Below are 22,772 nucleotides of genomic sequence, written 5' to 3'. Positions count from 1 at the left end.
CTGTGTTGAAAATGTTTATACATCCTTTTTGTAAAAAAATGACATTTGTTGATACTTGGATTACACTCAACCCTTTATTCCCATAAGACTTAATTAAACTTCCAGACTGGCAGCTCTAAGTTGTCATGGAGCACACGACATAAAAAAAAGTAGTTTCATCCTTCATAGATATTAAGAAACAAATGAGAGTCTCATTCCTTTTTGAGTCAGGCTTAACATGCTTAATTGTGTAAAGATGCTCAAGGCCATATCTACATACGGTAAGTATAGAAGAGTAAACTAAATAAAATCACATATCCAAATTTTATATTTGCATTTTAAAGCTTCTTCACCTGAATTACCCACTAGCTTCTTATATGTCATGGGGTCTCTGGTGGCAAGATATGCCCTCAATAGTTATTGTATCTGTCTTCCCCTAGATGTCAATGCGGTGACAATCAACTCCCATCTGTGTCCCCTGCAAACATGCTATCTGATTCCCGCTGCTCTCCCCATACTTGTACCAGAAGAAACAGAAAGTTGTGGAAGGGGCACAGAGTAGAACAGGCAGTGGTGAACAGGATCTGATCTGTTCAGAATGGCAAGTGGAGGGTTGGTTAATATGTTCCAGATAGTTCCTTCAATTTTCTGAATGAACACAAGTGCTCAATACTGAACACTTCAGTGTTCTTTCATAACTCAATAGATAGTAAACATGAATAACATGCTTACTATCTATTCAGTTTGAGAATTAAAACAAAAGTGCTCCACACTGAGCTCTGTGTTCTCAATCTCTTTCTTTATCTCAAAACTGAACAGACGGTGATATTTGTTCAAAGTTCCCACAATATAAAAAAATAAAATAATAACTAAATAAACCAGAAATATAATACCACACACACACACACACACACACACACACACACACACACACACACACAAATTACACAAACACAGCATACACATGCACTACATACTGAACTACATACATTATAGTAATCCAAAACATATGGTGGAAAAAACAGTCATGTGCCTCCCGAATGCATAGTAATGAATTGGTTAAATAATGAAATTAAATTTAAACTATTTATTAAGCTATAGCACTTAACCCCTGCCCAATTTTCACTTATACCCTTGTCTGCAAATTACTTTTACAAATTACTGTATAGGTAGATTGCATTTCACCTCAAAATTAAGCTGAAGATACAGTTAAATGCAGATTAAGAAAATACCATGCTGATCCTAATATTAAAAAAACCCTCTTTCACTCAAACACAAGAGAACAAAACCCTAAAAGAACTCCAAGACACAATGAGACACAATGAGTTATAGTTATAGTTCCTTGGAAATTAAAGGCAAATTTCTACCTGAAACACATTTTTACTTGTTATTGTATTTTTTCAATTTTGTGTGTGCCATCTTAGAGTAAAATTAGCATTTTGATGTTCTGTAATACACGAATAGTAATGAAACAGACTTAGTGGGAACAAGAAAAACATATTTAAAAAAATACTATAGGAAATAAGTGAGGGTAATACTAGGGAATGTGATCGTGTCCCCCCCTTTTTTTTTTCTTCTTTTTTCCCCCTTTATTTTGTTTTGTCCCATCGCGGGGGGGGGGGGGGGTCAGGGGACTGGGTGGGTCGTGGGATGATGGAATACCTCTAACACGATGGAATACCTCTAATATGATGGAGTATATTATGAGATGGGTCCATAGTTATGTTGATTGTGTTCTATGTTCTGTTTATTATGAATGTTTTGTATATGCTTGTATATATTTATATGCAATTGAATTGAATTGAAATGGAATGAATTTATATGTATAAAAAATTAATTAAAATAATTGAAAAGGAAACATTTTTAAATAATGCTATAAATGATGTAGCAAGTAATCAAGCTTGACAGATGATTTATATCTATATGTGTTTATGATTTATGGTCATTAACATATATACTTACATCACTTTCATGACCCTCCCGAAGATTATATGTAAGATCTTGCTGAATGTCTTCTACAAATTTATGTGCATATTCTGGATAAAAGTCCAGAACTTCATAAAGGCCTTTGAGAATAATACACTGTAGATCACAGTAGGTCAACGCTTTCACATCTGCATTGGTTTTTATTACTTGATCTTTAATTGATAAAGTTGCTCCAATCAAATCTCCTTTACCTGTAAGTAGAAAAAGCCATGTCAACAAAATACTGCACTGGAAGACTGTCATAGCAAGACTTGTATTGTAGATATCTATTTATGAATTATTTTTACTTCTAGTTCAGAGGCTCTTTGGCTTTATTTGTACTGGAATAATACCTGCAGCTAAAATATAGTGAAGCTCATGACCAATAGAGTTTAGAGAACATTTACCGGTATGTTGCTTTTTACCTTGATTAGGTAATTAAAGCAAACCTGTATTTTGTCCATACTAGGCAAAAAACAAGTTTACTTCAGAGAAGGGGCCAAACACACTCAGTATTATCCTTTTGGTTATCCTTCCTGTGTTCTGTTATGCCACAAAATTGTCCAGAAATTCTAGAAAAAGGGGCAACACATTACTTTCCACAGACGTTTTCACAATGTGGTGTTCTGTTACTGAACAACCAATCATCGGACTTGAACACTCTCACATGGAAGCTTTTGGCAGCACTTGTCCTTGTGACTCCTGGCCTGCTTAGAGAAAGTGAGTATCGCCTGCTCAGGGCCTCTCCTCTACAACAAACCTATTACTTTGCCTAGTATTTATACAGGTCAATTTCCAGTAAAGCAGGGCACAGCTAAATTCACTCTTTTGACATTCAAAGATTGTATGTGATTTTATCTCTTCTACAGTTGCAAAAGCAATATTTTAAGGTCATAAGATACTGCATAGATAATTGGTAAGAATTTTAGAAAATTATATTATGTATTTATTTATTTTATTTTTATTCTATATTGAAAATAGCAAAAAGGAACAATAGGAAACAGAAGATATAACCCTATGGGGGTTATATACGAAAGGCAACTCCACTTTGCAATACAAGTGCAAACTACACGTGCAAAGTGCACTTGAAATTGCACAGAAAGTGCACTTGGGAATGCAGTCACTGTAAATCTGAGGGGTAGATCTGAAGTGAGGGGAAGCTCTGCTGATTTTATCACCCAATCATGTGCAAGCTAAACTGCTGTTTTTTATTTTCCTTGCATGTTCCCCTCGGATCTACAGCGACTGCACTTCCAAGTGCATTTTCAGTGCAATTTCAGGTGCACTTTGCACTTGTAGTTTGCACTTGTAGTACAAAGTGGATTTTGCTTTAGTAACTTACCACCTATATCTCATAATGGCAATTTCTGACAAAAACTGTACAATGCTTAGCATTATGCTGCTGGTCTTGGACAAAAATGCAACATTTTTAATTTTACAAAACCTTGTCTTCAGAAATAACTTTAAAATAACAGTTTTGTTGCTTATAGTTCTGTTTTTGCTTTACTTTTTGTCTTCAGTTGTTGCTATCGAAGTAGTTGTGTGCATAAAAAGCATAGAAATCAGCTGTACCTCTACCATATTGGTGCTTTAAAAATAAAAATGCTCTGCACATTTATAAAATACATCTATGTGGTTCAGGAATGTGCAAATGTGTATTGAGCCTTGCTGGCACTGGAGTCTGAAGATGGTGAAGCAAAATAAAATTATTAGGTAGTTGTAAACAATACAAAAGGAAGAAAGCCCTGTCACATGACCTGTCAAAGTTACATGATCATCTTTCCTCAAATCACAAAATTCTGTCTACAAAGTGAACTCAACAGGATACAGTTATAAATTAGCCCCATGTTTTACTGTGTTATACTTACCTGCTCTGTGCAATAGGTATTGAACAGAGTGGCCCCTTACCAGCTTCTGGTGTCCTCCCGCTGGTGCTCTCCCCCCCTCCTTCTTATGAGAGCTCCCTCAGCAAGCCATATGCTGAGGAGGCATCCCTGCATAGACATATAGACACACACAGCGTTGCTCGTACACGCCCCCCTGCTCCCTTGACTGACAGCAACAGGAGCCAATGGTTCCAGCTGCTCTCAGAGTCTCCTGTGAGAAGAGGAAGAGACAGCAGCGGTTCTGCAGATGGACATGGCACTGGATCGGTGGAAGAGTCAGGTAAGCATTTAGGAATGGCATGGGGGGACACAAAGCAGAGCATTTTATACTTTAATGCATTCTCAAAAAAATTGCTTAGGCTTTAGAACCACTTTAACTTAATTTGCTGTGTGTGAGTTCCTGAAGCACAAACCCCCTGTGCTCAGTCTGAATATTCCCAATGGCACACAACACTATTAATCTATGATTACAATGATAAAAATACATTAAGGAAGCATTTTAGAGAAGCTAAACTATTTCTAAGATTCCTATGTTACATATAATGCTTTATTGTAAACGTTACAAACTGCATGATAGATAAAAAATTACTTGCTCAGTCTTTCTAATGCAAATCAATTAACCTCCAGCAGTGATTAGGCAACCTAGATACACATATCTACACTTTTGTCTTTAGATTTAATTTCAAATTGTAGAATTACTTATCTCATTTCACTTTTCAATGGAATTTGGATTATACAGTTAAAAATAAAGAAGCTAAGATCGCATTTATTTTATATATTATATATTTTAGTTTATATATATTAATCCCCACTGAATCAGCTTGGGCTTGTTTTGTAAGAATTGCTACGTTGAGCTTGATGGCAGTGTTTATTTTTTAAATTTTGTTAACTACTATATGTATGATTTTTTTTTTTTGTTTAGTTGCAAAATTCAAAACTATAGTTTTAAAAAAAAAATCTAAAATGCACAAACTATTTGATGCAATTATCTGGTTGTAGAAGAGAATGCACAAAGGAAAAACAAATGATGAATATCCAACCTGTGTGTAATGTTTTTCCCGGCTAGGTAAAAACTAAACTTTAGGCACAAGAGCTTTCATTTCTTCAATAGCCACAGATAATATAAATTTACTTTGTGTGCATCTACTGCTTTTGCAAACCCAGATGTTACCCTGTAAATTTAGTGAAACAATATAAATATTATGTGGATAATAGAATGGATAGCTGTTCAGGTGTTTGGACAATGCCTGAACTTTAGCCCACCCGGTTCCCTGTTCAACAGGAGCTGTGCATCATATATAGAAATGGTAATTCTATCATTTATATATGACAGCTTCCTGCTGTCACTGTCTTTTAGGCAAAGGGGAAGGGATAGCAGGGACATCACTAACATTGACCAAATATAGTCATGGCCATATTTGGCTAATGATGTTACTACTGTCCCTGCCCCTTCTCTTAAACAGCTGATGACAGCTCAGTCAGTTGTCACTTGGCTAGGGTTACTGTCAGGATTGGTCGAATGTGCTAGGTAATCAGGATTTTTCTGTCAGCGAGATGTCAAGTGGTGACAGGTGGATATTGTGATTGATAATGGATTTCCAATGAGAACATTTTTGAGATTTTTTATTTTTTATTTTTAAATAAAGGACTTGTCAAACATTTGGTTATGTTTATTTTTAGGTTACAGCTTTTATTTTTGTGAATGAGTAGGGGGACTACATACTCCTACTCATTTACACAAGAGGGGGGACTACATACGCCTACTCATTTACACAAGAGGGGGCAGACATCTGGGGGCACATTTAATATTCAAGGGAGCTTCCAGATTCTAAAAAGCCCCCAGTCTGCAGAACCCCACAACCACCAGCCAAGGGTTGTTGGAAAGAGACCCTTAGAACAACCCAAATCATTCTTACTGTGATATGTGGGGTACTGCTCAAGTGTAGTGCAGCTCCAATGAGTTTATTCCAGCCAGAGAGACTGTTTAGGGCTTACTGGCCCACTTTTATTGAAAGGAGAAAGTAAAAAGTTCCACACAATGAAAGGTTACCCTCACAGGAGTTTTCACCACCACGTCAAAACATTAAAATAAAGAACTTTAGCTTCTTGACTCACTCTTGCACTGCCGTTGCTCAGGCCTTAAAGTGGAAGTAAACTCCCCTATCGTTTTCAGCCAAGGAAGCTGCCATGTTTGCCTCTGTTTAATCTTCACCTGCTATGATGCTGCACATGTGATTCGTTATGACACCAGCCATTGGATGGTTTGATAGTTTGGCTGAGAGCACAGCCAATGTGCAGTTAGCATTCCTGTTTAAATCAATGGGTTTACTTCCACTTTAAACTTTAAACTTAGGCTTTTGGCATAGTTCCACAGGCTGCCTCATAGCATCCCTGTGCTTATGTGCCGCATCTGCATTGCTTGCAGCTTTCTCTGCACACTAGAACTCCCTAGTGCTCTGGTCTTCAGGCCCCGTCCTATCCTATCATTCCCAGAAGTAACATGTTTTGATCATTCTACAATGATGCAAAAATCCTAATATTAACTGCTTTATGTAAGGTATGTACAATCAAGTACTCGATTATATGAGTAATATTTTCCTGACTTCAAACAATTAAGCATAGGCATCTGTTTTGTTGAATTTACCCTGGTTTTTAACTGTGCTCATTGGGTTTGGAGAATATTTAAGGAAGTTTGCTAATTTCTATTGATGATTTGCACACATTGAGGTTGAATTACAGGCAAACAGATTGGTTATTTTGCAAGGGAAATTGCAATGCGCAAGGGCATTTTCCCCAGATCTTACTGAATGGGATGAAGCTATGATAATGTCCATCATCCAATCACAGGCAAGAAAAAATGCTATTTTTTTTCCTTAAAATGTTTTGGGTAGTCTTTGCAAAGTGAAAGTTCACCACATTCACTAAGTTCTGCAGTATATTCCCTTACACAGTGCAACTACCCTTGCAAAGTAAACAACCTATTTGCCTTTAGTAAAGATACCCCATTACATGCCATAAAGTTGTTTTAAGGATGATTGGGTCTAGGGTGAGTTTTCTCTATGCTCATAATTATCTACGAGTTACTAAAACACACTATTTCTACCTATGCCTGCTTTCTTTATTGACTAAGAGGCCAAATTCATACTTGCATCAGTTTACAGCATTCTTATTAACTGTCCTGGATTTGTTTGGAAGTGTCTTGAATGACAGCATAGGGCCCGACAGTTACATCACAAACATACCTGCTCCCATTGTCTCCAAACATACTTAATCAGCCTCTGAGCCCTCCTGACACTGGCATTCGTAGTAGGCCCCCTAGCGGGTTACACCATATCAGCTGAATGAAGATTCATGCAATAAACAACAGGTGTTTTGTATAGTGTATCCTAATTCATTAGGTAAGCACACCTCTCCATACATTATACAATTAATAAGAGTAGCTAGAAGTACCAGCGGATTAAAAATAAGGTTTTAAGATGGTGGAGAGGAGGTGCTCTGGCTCTGCCTTGGAGCGATTTTTATTTGTAACCATGGTTATCCTATGAGGCAAGGTGGCTATATATGGGTCTGAATGGCATTGGGACTCTTAACCTCTGAAGAAGTCCCATAATGTATGCAATGCATCAGTAAAGTGACACTGATTACGTCATCACAATGCAGGATGTGGAATGCAAGAAGTTATTAGTGCAGAGCATTATACATTGTCAATGCTGTGTGTACTATCTTTAAAAAATTTGGAGTTGAATGTGTTTTAAGCCTTATGTGTGTATCTTTTATTTCTGTGGAAACTTCAAATAAATACTACAATGAGCGCTATGAGATTCTCTCTTTCTCTTTGAGCTGGGCTGTGCGTGAGAAGTATTTGAAGTTCTCTATCCTTTTATATCCATCAAGTACTTATAGGCTCCTGATAAGTGAAGGGGTCTTTAGGAAAGAAGATGAGAAGTTTTAAAACACTGGGTGGAAAGTGGATGGAGTAACTGTTTTTGCTGCAGTGAGCATTATGATTTCTGTTTTATCTTTTTTAACCACATATATGGAGAGAAATTTGAGAGTGTAACCCTTTGTGTGATATTTTGAGTAATTTATGGCCACCTGTAGTTTAGGAGGTCCTCTGTGAAGGTGAGCAGGTTGGAGTACAGTATGAAAGGGTGCGCATTTCTGTAAACAGCAGTGAAGAGCACATGGGATATATTTTTTGAATAACATTAATAGGGATGAGCCGAACACCCCCCCCCCCCCCCAGTTAGGTTCACACCAGAACCTTCAAACGGACCGAAAATTCATACGAATTTTAGAACCCCATTGAAGTCTATGGGACTCGAACGTTCAAAATCAAAACGGCTAATTTCAAAAAGGCTAATATGCAAGATATTGTCCTAAAAAGGGTTTGTGGACCTGGCTCCTGCCCCAGGGGTCATGGATCAATGCAAATTTTTTAATGATGATTGAAGTGAAAAAAAGTGAAATATTCCTTTAAATATCATGCCTGGGGGGTGTCTATAGTATGCCTGTGAAGTGGCATGTGTTTTCCGTGTTTAGAACAGTCCCTGCACAAAATGACATTTAACGAAAAAAAAGTCATTTAAAATTGCGTGCGGTTTTACCCCTGTATAATTTTTTGGGCCGTCCGTCTTTTTTCATCTCACTTCCTGTTATTTCCTTCCGTTTGCAAGTAGGAGACGTTTGTAGGTTGGATGTTTGAAAGTAGGGGCCTGCCCTATATGCTCTGCAGAAATTTGGCCCTAAGGTGTTGGCGTTGCCACAAGTTAACACTGTAAGCCCTCAAAGTGACTCTTGGTGGGCACTGGAGTGCCCTGCTGTGAACTATTATATCAAGAATTGTAATTACATGCCATTGTTGAACAGTGGTAGAAAAATTGGGCCTTTGGTGGTTGTGGTGGTGCCACAAAACTGTAAGTCCTCACAGTTACTCTGTGGGCACTGGAATGGGCCCTGTGTGAAATATTATATCAAGAATTGTAATTACATGCACCTGTTAAACAGGGGCTGAAAAATTGGGCCTTAGGCACTGTTGCTGGTTCCATGATACTGCAACCTCTCCCAGATACTCTAGTTGGAGTACAGGAATGAGCCCTTCTGCAAAGTATTGCATCAAAAATTGTAATTACACACCCCTGTTAAACACGGGCTGAAAAATTGGGCCTTAGCCACTGGTGGCGACACCCAGAATCAAAAATTTTCTTCCAAGCTATCAGCAGGATCATTGAGGAGGAAGAGGATAATCAGTCAACATAACAGGATAGTCACTCAGCATCAGCATAGGCAGTCTTGAAGGGATGTGACATTTAAAAAAAAAATATTCGGTTACATCAGCTTCAGGTGTTGGTAGCTGGTGGTGATCCAAGACTGATTCATCTTTATGAAGGTCAGTCGATCAACCGAGTCGGTCAACAGGCGCACCCTGTGATCGGTTACCAAGCCTCTAGCATCACTAAATGTCCGTTCCGAAAGAACGCTGGATGCAGGACAGGCCAGTATCTCAATTGCATACTGTGCAAGCTCTGGCCAGTGATCCATCCTCAAGACCCAGTAAGACAGAGGATTTTCGGTGTGAAAAGTGTCCAAGTCTGACCTTGCCCCTAGGTATTTCTGCACCATGTAAATCAGACGTTGGCGATGGTTGCTGGAACCGATCATACCTTGGGGCTGCGGACTAAAAAATTGTCTGAACGCATCAGTCAGACAGCCACCTTTTCCACCACTCTTTCTGTGACTGACCGAAGCCTCAGCAACACGTTGTCCAGGACCAGGAGTTTGTAACCTCCCAGTCTCTGGAAACACATTGCACAGACCTTTCTGCAAGGCCTCCCGGAGATGTCTCATCCACTGCTTACTCTGCAATGACAAGATAAGGTCCACAATAATACCCTTGTACCATAGATCAAGGAGAGTTGCCAGCCAGTAATGGTCCCTCTCCTTGATCCGAAGAATATGAGGATCCTTCCGCAGACTTTGCAGGATCAGGGAGGCCATGCAGCGTAGGTTAGCTGAGGCATTTGGTCTGGAGTCCTCTGGGTCACTAAGGAGGACATGATCCGCAGCCACCTCCTCCCAGCCAGGTACAAGTCCACGGGTTTCTTGGGACTGTAAATCATCCCTAAAAGACTGCTGCTGCTGAGTGCCAGGCTCCATCTCCATGCTGACACAATCCTCCTCTTCCTCCTTGTCCTCTGCCTGTGTGATGGGTGGGGCAGCAGGAACACTGCCTGGATAAAGGGGGCCTTGAGAGGCAAGGAAGTCCTCCTCTTCCTGCCTCTGTTCTGCCTCAAGTGCCCTGTCCATTATTCCATGCAGGGTATGCTCCAACAGGTGGACAAGAGGTACAGTGTCAATGATGCATGCACTGTCACTGCTCACCATCCTCGTGGCCTCCTCAAATGCTGACAGGACAGTGCATGCATCCCTGATCATGCCCCACTGGTGAAAAAAAACCGAGCTCCCCTGACCCTGTCCTGGTGCCGTAGTCGCACAGGTACTCATTGATGGCCCTCTGCTGCGTGTGCAGCAGCTGCAGCATGGCCAACATTGAGTTCCACAATGTCACATATAAGGTGGTTATTGGGCAGGTTCAACTCCTTTTGGAGCTCAGCCAGCTGAGCACTAGCATTATATGATTGGCGGAAATGCACACAGACTTTCCTGGCCTACCTCAGGACATCCTGTAAGCTCGGGTACCTGCCCAAGAACCACTGCACCACCAAGTTAAGGACGTGAGCCACATAGGGCACATGGGTCAGTTGTCCCTGTCAGAGGGCGGAGAGGGGGTTGGTGCCATTGTCGCAAACCACCATTCCTGGCTTAAGCTGGCATGGCGTCAACCACCTCTTGGCCTGCCCCTGCAGAGCTGACAAAATATCTGCCCCAGTGTGGCTCCTGTCTCCCAAACACACCAGCGCAAGCACAGCATGGCATCTTTTTGCCTGCGTACTTGCGTAGCCCCTTGAATGCCTACGGAGCACTGCTGGTTCCAAGGACAAAGCACAGAAAGAGGCCATGGAGGAAGAAGAAGAGGAGGGGGTGGAGGAGAGAGGTGTGTCACAACCAGTAGTAGCATTTTGGAGGCGTGGTGGCGGAATAACCTCCAACACTACTGCACCTTGTCCTGCATCCTTCCCAGCTGCCAGAAGAGTGACCCAAAGATAAGTAACGTCCCTGTTCATGCCTGCTGGACCATGAGTCAGCGGTAATGTGCACCTTACCGCTGACCGCCCTGTCCAGCGAGGCATGGACATTGCCTTCCACATCCTGGTAGAGAACCGGAATCACCTTCCATGAGAAAAAGTGGCGTTTGGGAACCTGCCACTGAGGAACCGCACATTGCACACACTCACGGAAGGGGGCCGAGTCTACCAACTGAAAAGGCAGCAGTTGAAGTGCTAGCAATTTAGCCAAGCTAGCATTCAACTGCTGGGCATGTGGATGGCTGGGTGTGAACTTCATTTGACGGTCCAGCAGTTGGGGCAGAGAAATTTGCCTGGTACAATTGGACGTCGGTGTACTGCTAGCAGAGTGCCCGCAAGTACTTGGCTGTGACTCACCTAATTTTACACCTTCATTCCTCTCAGTGCAGGTTTCAGAGAGGACTGAAGGTATAGTGGGGTCGGAGATCCCAGCTGATGAGGAGCAAGGCAAGGTCTTCGGCGTGGGTCTTTAAGGTACGTTTGCCAACGAGCTGCATGGCAGGTCAATCTATGTCTGGTCAAGCATGTGGTGCCCAAGTGGCTAATGTTTTGGCCACACGAGATACGCCTGAGACATATGTTGTAAAATTGCAGTGGTGCGATTTGATGCACTCATCTCAAAAAAGGCCCACACCAAAGAACTTTTGGAATAATGCGCAGAGGCAGCACCCTGCACAGGCGGAGCTCTGTGGTGTGATTCAGTCAGGGTGCTGCCCTTAAGCTGGCCCCCGGAGAGTATCCTGCCTTGTTGCAGATGTGCCTCCTCCTCCTCTCTCCTATCAGGCACCCATGTGGAGTCAGTGACCTCATCAACCCCTCCCTCTTCATCACTGGAGCAAACCTGTCCGTATGCTGCAGCTGGTGGAAAATTACTGCCAGATCGCTGTCCTTCTTGAGCATCCCCTTTCTCTGCGCTCACGCTACTGCCTTCCTCTAGCTGGGTATCATCATCAGAGACTTCAAAAAGCTGGGCATCCTCCTGGAGCATATACCCAACACTGTGCTCAAACAGTTCGGGGGACTCCTCAGGAGGACATGGTGGGTCTAGGTAAGGAATGACTGATGACATTGAGACGAGGGAAGAGGACACATTGCCAGCTGCTTTGCCAGTACCCTGAACCTGGGTGAGAGAGGATGAGGAGGATGAGGAGGGCTTGGTCATCCACTCTACCAAGTCTTTGGCATGATGTGGCTCAAAGCGCCCAGCTGCCGAAAATAAGGACAAGTATGTCCCATGGCCATGTGCTGATGACGATGCACCGCGTCCACGACCAGCACTGTTGTCTCTAGACACAGAGCCTGCTTTCCCTCTTTTATTGGCTCGTGACTCTCTGCCTCTCTTTGTGTGCCTTCCAGACATACTAATGGCCTGCAGGGAGGTGGGAAAACCAGCAATTGGGGTATCTTTAGGTGCACACTGATCAGATGACACAGTACACTGACTGTAATTACTGCAGCTGCCTGCCTGTGGTATAGGATCTGAAGAACACCAGCAATTGGGATAGATTCAGGTGTATAGTGTGCAGGTGGCACAATACACCAACCGTAACTGCTGCAGCTGCCCGTGGTATAGAAACAGAACAACACCAGCAATAAGGGGTAGCTTCAGGTGTATACTGTGCAGGAGGCACACTACACCCACTGTAACTGCTGTAGATGCCCGTGTTAAAGAAACATAACAACACCAGCAATAAGGGGTAGCTTCAGGTGTATACTGTGCAGGAGGCACAATACACCCACTGTAACTGTGCTAGGTTAACAAGCAAAGATGATACTGTCCCTGCCTAGCCTGCTCTCTGCTTGCACGCCAACACACTACACAAGGCCGCAGAGCTGGCAGCCTTATATAGTGTGGGGTGTGTACTAAACCCCCCTGAGCCCCAGGATGTATGTGGCCAATTATGGCTCTCCTTGCTGCCAGTGCTGTGATTGGCCAAGCATGTGGGGTCACAGTGCATGCTTGGCCAATCATCACCCAGCACTGCACTGCGATGGCGCAGTGCATTGTGGGCCATGAGCCCCACATGAATATGGCATGAACGGCCCACAAAGTTCTGGATTCACTGAACAGGCGAACACCCGCAAAATGCGCTCGACTCGAACACCGAGCTCATCCCTAAACATTAATATAGAAAACAGCATTTTTTGAGTGATATTTTTTACACATTTTTCACAGTTTATGTAATGTTTATGTGCTTTATAGACACTTTGGGATTGATTTACTAAAGGCAAAATGACTGTGCACTGTGCAATGTACAGTTGCACTCTGAAAGTGCAGTTGCTTCAGAACTTAGTAAATAAGCAGAAGCTCTGCTGACTTCCATCATCAATCATGTGCAAGCAAAAATGCTGTTTTTTTTTTTTTTATCCTTTCACATGATTGGGCATTCTTTGCAAAATGAAGCCTTACTTCATTTGCTAAGCTCTGAAGTAACTGCACTTGCAGAGGGCAACTTCACTTTGCAAAGTGCACAGTAATTTCGCCTTTAGTAAATCAACCCCCTTCTGAGTTTGTATGAGCAGAGTTTCACTGCTTATAAATAAGGATGAGCCGAACACTCCCCGGTTCAATTCGCAGCAGAACCTTGAATGTGCAAACACCATTAAAGTCTATGGGACACAAAAAATGGCGTGGGGCACTATATACTCTGAACAGCAGTATATATACTATATGGTCTGCCCTATATACTTTGCATAAAATTGGGCCTTTGGTGTTAGCAGTACCAGAACACTGTAAGCCCTCACAGTTACTCTCGTTGGGGGCAGGAATGGTCCCTGCTCTGAAATATTATATCAAGAATTGTAATTACATGCTCCTGTTAAACAGAGGCAGAAAAATTGGGCCTTGGGTGGTGGTGGTGCCACAACACTGTAACCTCTCACAGATACTCATGTTGGGCGCTGGAACAAGCCCTACTGTGCAATATTATCAAAAGTTGTAATTACATACCCCTGTTAAACTGAGGCAGAAAAATTGGGTCTTGGGGGGTGGTGGTGCCACAACACTGTAACCCCTCACAGGTACTCTTGTTGGGTGCAGGGACAGGCCCTGCTGTGAAACATGCCAGTTTCTTGTCCTTCTGTGGCTGATGTTATGCCCTTCCTCAACTTGGGAACCAACATCAGAGCCTTCAAATCGCTGCGTATCCTCCAGCAGCATATATCCAACACTGTGGTCAAATAATTCTGGGGACTCCTCCGTGCATGATTGTGGGGTTATGGAAGGATTGACTGTGGACAATTAGCGAGTGGAATAGGCCACTTTGGCAGCTGCTTTGGAAGGCAAACTACTCTAAGCCTGAGGACAGCTTTGTTATCCACTCCACCAACTCTTCTGCATGCTGTGGCTCAATAACACGGCCAGCAGCAGCAAAAAAAGGTGCCCCACGGCCACCTGCAGAGGATGCACCATTTCCACAACCACCAATGTTGACTGTAGACACAGAGGCTGCTTGTCGTCTTTTAGTGGCCTGTGAACATCTGCCTCTCCTTGGTGGCCTTCCGGACATGATGTATTTTCTGTTTTGCAACACCGCACTACACTATATTAGATACTGTGTACAGTGCCTAAAGTGTATTAGAAAGTGTACATCTGCTGCACTGTATTGTATATTGTGTACACCACCAGAAATGTATTAGAAACAGTACACCACGGAATGCACTGTAGATACAGGCTACACTGAATGCAGAGAATATATATATATATATATATATATATATACAAAATCTCCACCCCGAGCCAGACTCGGGAACACCGCCAGGGGGGTTAAGATGCGGCATTGTGAGCAGGCATACTCCGTGACCATGCTCGTGGGTCCAGGTATGTGATGTCCGCCGGTGTCCCGCGATTGTGTCATGGAGTGACAGAACGAGGAAATGAAACAAGGCATTTCCCTGTTCTGCCTAGTGACATGATAGGGATCTACTGCTCCCTGTCATCGGGAGCAGTGATCGTTGTCATGTCAGTGGTAGCCCACCCCCCCACAGTTAGAATCGCTCCCTAGGACACACTTAACCCCTTGATCACCCCCTAGTGTTTAACCCCATCCCTGCCAGTGTCATTTATACAGTAATCAGTGCATTTTTATAGCACTGATCGCTGTATAAATGACAAAGGCTCCAAAATAGTGTCAAAAGTGTCCGATGTGTCTGCCATAATGTCGCAGTCACTATAAAAATTGCAGATCGCCACCATTACTACTAAAAAAAAATTATAATAAAAATGCCATAAATCTATCCCCTATTTTGTAGACGCTATACATTTTGCGCAAACCAATCAATATAAATTTATTGCTATTTTTTTTTACCAAAAATATGTAGAAGAATATATATCAGCCTAAATTGAGAAAGAAATTTGTTTTTTTTGGAGATATTTATTATAGCAAAAAATAAAAAATACTGCATTTTTTTCAAAATTGTCGCTCTTTTTTTGTTTATAGCACAAAAATAAAAACCTGCAAACGTGATCAAATACCACCAAAAGAAAGCTCTATTTGTGAGGAAAAAAATATGTCAATTTTGTTTGGGTGCAACATCGCATGACTGCGTAATTGTCAGTTAAAATGACGCAGTGCTGTATCGCAAAAAGTGCTCTGGTCTGGAAGGGGTAAATTCTTCAAGGGCTGAAGTGGTTCAATTTGCAAAAATCAGACAGAGGCTCTAATGCTTTCCAACTCTATTCAGAACAAAATAAGTTTCTGTTGAAGTTTGGCTAAAACTGATGTAAACACACATGAGCTGATAAAGTAAGATAATGTTACCAATGTGCTGCTAGTCGAAACAAAGCTGAACATCAGACTTGCACTGAGCAATATGTATATATTATAATAACTGAACCATTCCAGATTCTTATAAAAAAAGAAATCATTTATGAAAAATATAATATCAGATATAATATTTTTTTCAAATTTACTTAATTCCCATTATTTCTACATTTCACTGCTAAGATATCCCCATATTGTACTGATTATGACTCATTTAAAAATAGCTGCGGTTCTATAGCTGAAGAGCTAATGAGCAGCTGTCAGCTCCATGAGGAGCACACAATCATCTCAAAATTATGCTGCATTATGCTATCATACCTTGTCTATAGCTGGTCATTTGGTAGGTGACAATGATTGGTTTGCTTTTAAATACTGTACATCATTGTGATTTTCATTACAGGCAGTGCAATTCCAAACTAATCATGTATTTTTTGGTTTATGCTAATAATATCGAGTTCCAGATCACTATGACATAATGTGAGAACTGGTTAATTCAGTTTTGTCATTTAAATTAATAAAGAGACCTATTATTTTTAAGTCTATGCTGTTAAAGCGGTTCTGCACTGCTAAAAAATTTTTTTTTTTATGGTTATGCTTTAACATTGATGTTTTTATATAAAAAGGCTTACTTGTCTTAGTTTTCTGACTGCTGCATGTCCGTTTTTGTGCAAAATGTTCATTTATATTCACACTGTTCGGCCGTTGTCATTTTTGTTGTGGGCAAGTGAAGCCCACAAGCAAAACTTCTTCCTTATTTCCTGGGTTTCTAACCAGCATGCTTTGCCAGTTCTCGCACATGCTCTGTAGCTACAGAGCTGTGTCATGTTTACCTGTTTGCCCTGGAGAACAATGGCGAAATTCAAATCGCCCTCCAAACGTGGCCGGCGTAATGACGTCAAGTTCTCGAAATCTCGCGAGATTTCGGCTGTATTAGCCGAAATCCCGCGAGCTTTCCGCTGTATTAGCCGCAATGTCTCCTGGGATTACTTGGACGAGATCCCAGGAGACAGTGCGGGGTTCAGCAGGAAGTGATGCTGATCCCCGCAAGAGACCACCCATCGCCGCAGGGGATGAAAATCAAAGACTACTAATTACAAAAGGTAGATTAATCAAAAAAATAAAAACTGTGGCATTATCAAATGTACGGTCTGGAGGGAACAGAATGGGAAAATGTTATTAATATATGTGCAGAACCGCTTTAAATAGCTGATAGTGGTGAGGGGCAGGAGGGGTGTTTGGACCTGGGGAAGGTCAGAATCTACCCTTACATACAGGATACAAAGGTTAATGGATATTATAGAGTTTACACACTAGAAATGCTTATTTCTGCTTTATCAATAGATACCATATTTTAATACATTTTGAAATAGTGTATGGGAGCATTTTGGCCATTTTTTATGAGTCTTTCAGACTTTAGAGATCACTTATTTTGCACTTGGCAAACAAAAGCAAAATGTGTCTGATCCTACTGAATTTAAACAGTGAAGATCATGGACTAAAAGCACAGAGCCAACCAGCAGAGGCGTACCTAGAGCATTTGGCACCCGGGGCGACTCCTATATCTGGCACCCCCCCACTTTAAAAAGGTAAAGACACTGCACTGTGTCCCCTGCATACCTCTGCATCCCCCAATATCTCTTTGTCACTACTTTGTACCCCTCTCCACAACTGGGCCCCTTTACATTGCACAGCCCCCCGCAGCTCTGGATCCCTTTACATTACACACCTCTGGACCCCTTTACATTACAGAACCGGTGAACCTCTGGACCCCTTTACATTACACAACCCCCTGCTCCTCTAGACCCCTTTACATTACACAACCCCCTGAACCTCAGGGCCCATTTACATTACACAGCACCCTGAACCTCAGGGCCCCTTTACATTACACAACCCCCTGAACCTCAGGGCCCCTTTACATTAAACAACCCCCTGCCCCTCTGGACCCCTTTACATTACACAACCCCCCTGCACCTCAGGACACCTTTACATTACACAGCACACTGCACCTCTGGACCCATTTACATTACACAACCCCCTGAACCTCAGGGCCCCTTTACATTACACAGCACCCTGCACCTCTAGACCCCTTTACATTACACAACACCCTTCACCTCAGGACACCTTTACATTACAAACCCCTCTGCACCTTTGGACCCCTTTACATTACACAGCACCCTGCACCTCTAGACCCCTTTACATTACACAACACCCTGCACCTCAGGACATCTTTACATTACAAAACCCTCTGCACCTCCTGGACCCCTTTACATTACACAGCACCCTGCACCTCTGGGCCCCTTTACATTACACAATCCCCCTGCACCTCAGGACCCCTTTACATTACACAATCCCCCTGCACCTCAGGACCCCTTTACATTACACAACCCCCTGTACCTCAGGACCCCTTTACATTACACAACCCCCTGCACCTCAGGACCCCTATACATTACACAACCCCCTGCACCTCAGGACCCCTTTACATTACACAACCCCCTGCACCTCAGGATCCCTTTACATTACACAACCCCCTGCACCTCAGGACCCCTTTACATTACACAACCCCCTGCACCTCAGGATCCCTTTACATTACACAACCCCCGGCACCTCAGGACCCCTTTACATTACACAACCCCCTGCACTTCAGGACCCCTTTACATTACACAACCCCCTGCACTTCAGGACCCCTTTACATTACACAACCCCCTGCACTTCAGGACCCCTTTACATTACACAGCACCCTGAAGCCTTTGGGTTCACACTGGTGTCCTGGAGTTTGTCACAGTGCTAGGGTATATGCAGTTTTTCTGCATATAATCCTAATTTTTAGCTGCAGTCCCACAGACGTCTATTAGCTGGGGTAATTTTACTGTGTTTTCTGAAAGATTCAGTATAGAGGACATTTGGTGCGCTTTCAGAAAATGGTGCAAAAATGTGTAACCTAATAGAAGTTTGTGGGACTGTAGTGAAAATTGAGGCAACTGAACCACAGCGCATCAGTGTGAACCCACTTGAGTCCTGGTTCACATATATGCGATGCAGGATTCAGCGAGATTCCAGTGCAGATTCCTGCATTGCATGTTGCTTGTTGGCTGTTCATGCTGCCCTTTGCAAGCTGCTACGGGTGTCAATGTAAAATTTATGACGTCCCCAGATCGGTTTGCAAATCGCAGTGAGAACTGTGAAATGGTGCAAGAATCGGAGTGCATAGGTGTAAATACCCATCCAATCTAATTCCAGTGCAGACCAAAAAAAGGGTCTCTCACCATTTTGGTGCAAATGCGATTTCAGCCATACAGTTTGTATGGCTGAATTTGCATCGCACAGACATTGCATGTGATTTGCACAGAAATTCAGTGCGAATCACATGCAATGAACATGCTATGAACACACTAGTGTAAACCCTGGTAAAGGAACATAATGGGAACATGATGGAAATATGATGGGAACATGATGGAAAGACTCTGGAGGACAACAGAGGAAAGAGGGGGAGTGAATGAGATTTGGGAGAGAGAGGGCAGAGTCTGGACACAGGAACAGTGCTGATAACTTACTTGGATGTTCTTGCTCACACTGTTTAAATGTTCCCGCCCCCAAATTCCTTTCAGACGCAGCACAGCTCAGCAGATGGGCTGCACGGAGCATGGATGGGACACGCCGGGGAGAGAGGGGGCAGAGCTAATGCAGACTCTTCCATCTCTGTGGAGGGAGGGGGGGAGTTGTACCCACTCACTGGGCTGTTAGAATTTAACAGAGAGTGAGAGCATTGTGACAATGGGTCAGTCTGCCTGAGGTCTCCCTGCTCAGCATGTCACATCGGCTGCACTACCAAGCCTGTCCCACTCTCACTGTTTCATACAGGGGAGCCGCTTGACACCCCCCCCAATGTGTGTCACCTGGGGCGGTCCGCACCCCCCACCCCCTAGTTAGTACACCACTGCCAACCAGGGTGAGTGGATGATGCCTTTACTAGAGCAGGTGGATGTATTTGTGTGTACCTAAACTGCCCCAATGCCAGCTTGTTTCTTCATTTCCAAGAACTTGTGGAAAAAAATAAGATCACCTTTGAATGTTATTTTCCAAAACAGGGTCATTTTGTTTTGTTTTTTGCAGTGTCCTGGCATTTTATATATGTAAAGCATTTTTTAATTGTTGTTTTTTCCATATATGTGATTATTAAAAATCACCAAAAGAAATCTCTATCTATCTCAGAAAAAAAAAAAAAATATTTTGGGCACTGTTTTGAATGAGTATTTGTCAGTCAAACTATAACAGCGCTGAAAACTGAAAAATTACTTGTAAAAGAAGGGGGTGAGGCATGATGACATTGAGGTGGTTAAAAGGAGCACTTTGCCATCCTCACTATTTACTTACTAGAACTTGTAAAAAAAGATTTCAATTGATAGATTTACCTAGTACAGTATAGATCATAATGTAAACTCTGGTCCAAACATGTTTTGCATTCCCAAAAAATAGGTTCAAAAGTTCTATCCAAAGAGCAGAGAGACATGTGAAGAATGATTTGGACTAAAGTAGCATGATAGTATTGTGGTGACAAAATACAACCAAGTTTATATTTAAATAATGCGCATGAGATTTTTAAAAGTGATTGTAAAGTCTCTTTTTTTTCTATAAAAATAACAAACATGATATACTTACCTGCCCTGTGCAGTGGATTTGCACAGAGCAGCCCTGATCCTATTCTTCTCGGGTCCCCCTTTTTGTGCCCTTGGCTCCTCCCTCCTGTTGAGTGCCCTCACAGCAAGCAGCTTGCTATGGGGCACCCGAGCCAAGTCACAGCTCCGTGTGTCCATTCAGACATGGAGCTGTGGCCCAGCCCCACCACCTCTTGCTCCTGATTGGCCAATTGACTGTGCTTGACAGCAGAAGGAGCCAATGGCACCACTGCTGTTTCTCATCCCATCAGAAGGGAGAATATTGGATGGCTGAGACACTCGACATCGCTGGACAGAGATGGGGCTCAGGTAAGTATTAAGGGGGCTGATAAAAAAAAACCTTCTGAGCATTGTGCAACAGTTGACCATATGTTTTTAGAATTTTTCAAATGTTGTTATTGAGAGATGGGTACAATAGCTTGCCAAGTTACCTAATTATTTCCTATTGTCACTCAATTTGAGACAATAAGTGGTAAATTAGGAATTTAATTGGTAAATTAGTTGGTAAGTGTTTTTCTTTTGTTTTTATTTCATCAAGAGCAAGCAATCTATTTATATAGGTGAACATTATTCCATATGAAAGAAAAAAGGCGCCTCTAAGTGCAGTATTAAAACTTTTAATATCCTCAAACAAGATTAAAAACACTTACAGAATCAAGGATAAGAAGAGGCATAACATGGATATATGAAGCAGGTGATCCAGCATTAGGAGGTATCACAGCTTTCCAGGGATAACGATATCAAGCCAATGACAATGGTGATTGGCTTGAAGAAGGAACCAATCAGTAGTTCCGAAATGCTATTTAATGACATATTTCCTGTTTGCGGTCCGTGCTAGTTGTCCTCCCCTTCCGATGATTTTCGGGATTCCTGCTCCATGCTGAATCGGACAGCGCGATTGCTTCACCAGTGTTCCCAGAGCCTGGGATGTTCATCTGCTGGTTATCCTGGGACCTTCTGCTGCTGCATATCATTATCCCTAGAAAGCTGTGATACACTGGGGCTTAATGTTTCATACATCCATGTTATGCCTCTTCTTATCCTCGATTCTGTAAGTGTTTTTAATCTTGTTTGGGGATATTAAAAGTTTTAATTCCACACTTAGAGGTGCCTTTTTTCTTTCATCTGTTTTCTACTAGAAATTGTTCCCCTCTTTGAGTGCAGCCTTAAGTGTTTGTAGACGACTTCATCCATCCAATTAAGACACTATCTGCCCGGTCCTGACATTCTGAGCTCCCTTGACATACGTTTTATCTGAACATTATTCCATGTTTCCAGATTAAAAAAGGTTTTAGAATTAAAATCAATCAATTAAAATCACTTCTTTTACACGTCAGACACATAGACCGGAACTGGAATTACGGTAGCCACCAGTGTGAGTATTTGTATCACTTAATAAAAAACTTTTTTTGGACAATACTAAACTATGATCCTTTTGCTTTCTTTTATTCTGTCCAGTTTAAATGCCTTAAATGAGGAATCAGCTGCATTTGTGCATTATTGAGCCCTGTGTTGGAAGGGCAATAAGTAGTGTGTGACACAAAGAGGAGAACTTGCATGGGGACTTTAATGCTTTTGCAATTGTAGTTTATGATCATAGATTCATGTGAGCACAACTATATTGATGTATGAGATGTTTTTTTTTTTTTTAACATGCTACACTATTGTTTCTTTTGAGAATATTCTGCAGAGAGTGTATAAGGAAGGAATAGCACTGATTTGGCAAAGAGGTAGCATATCTGAAGAATCTGGTTGATATTTTATCAAGTGTTGCATGACCAACAGTTTTTTTGTTCTGGTTCAAATATCTGGTGAGAGTTTAATATATTTATAAGGGAAAAGGAAATAATGTATCACATAAGAGAAGACTTAGATGTTGGACTTTTATTGAATTTGGGAATTTATATAACATTTTGACAAAAAGCACCTTTTTTGGGGGGGTGGAGGGACGTATGGCTTTTTGGAAATGCTGGATTACTCATATTTTCACAGTGACAAGAATTAACAGCAGCTGGGGGATTAGAAATAAAGTGGATTTCTCTAACTGTGCACTGAGAAATATATACTACTGTACCGACTCATTATTTTAGGTCTATGCTGTGAAAGTTGCTGTAAACCCTAACTGAAAAACATTTTGTTTTCTAAAGCACTGTTTATTGAAAAACTGCCATGTTATTAGCTTTAAGAAATAGTGTTTAACTTTTAACATACCGGTATATAATATTTGCATATACTGTATTTACATGTCATTTTACAGAAGGTTTTAAGATATTGCACTGAAACATTTATTACAGTACATAC

At 41.9% G+C, this 22,772-nt stretch overlaps 1 protein-coding gene across 4 annotated transcripts in view; it reads right to left on the bottom strand.

Annotated features, from left to right (window-relative positions):
* KCNH8 (potassium voltage-gated channel subfamily H member 8) overlaps nt 1-22,772 on the bottom strand; it is a 780,884-nt gene that overhangs the window by 112,296 nt on the left and 645,816 nt on the right. For all 4 annotated transcript variants that reach the window (XM_077491398.1, XM_077491400.1, XM_077491399.1 and 1 more), the window contains one exon: nt 1,942-2,156. In XM_077491398.1, the coding sequence (XP_077347524.1) occupies nt 1,942-2,156 (215 nt within the window). The remainder of the gene's footprint in view (nt 1-1,941; nt 2,157-22,772) is intronic.

The sequence above is a fragment of the Lithobates pipiens genome, unplaced genomic scaffold (assembly GCF_037356315.1).
Source record: "Lithobates pipiens isolate NorthernLeopardFrog02 unplaced genomic scaffold, aLitPip1_a1.2 Scaffold_19, whole genome shotgun sequence".
NCBI lineage: Eukaryota > Metazoa > Chordata > Amphibia > Anura > Ranidae > Lithobates > Lithobates pipiens.
This window is presented reverse-complemented; position numbering and strand designations above follow the sequence as displayed.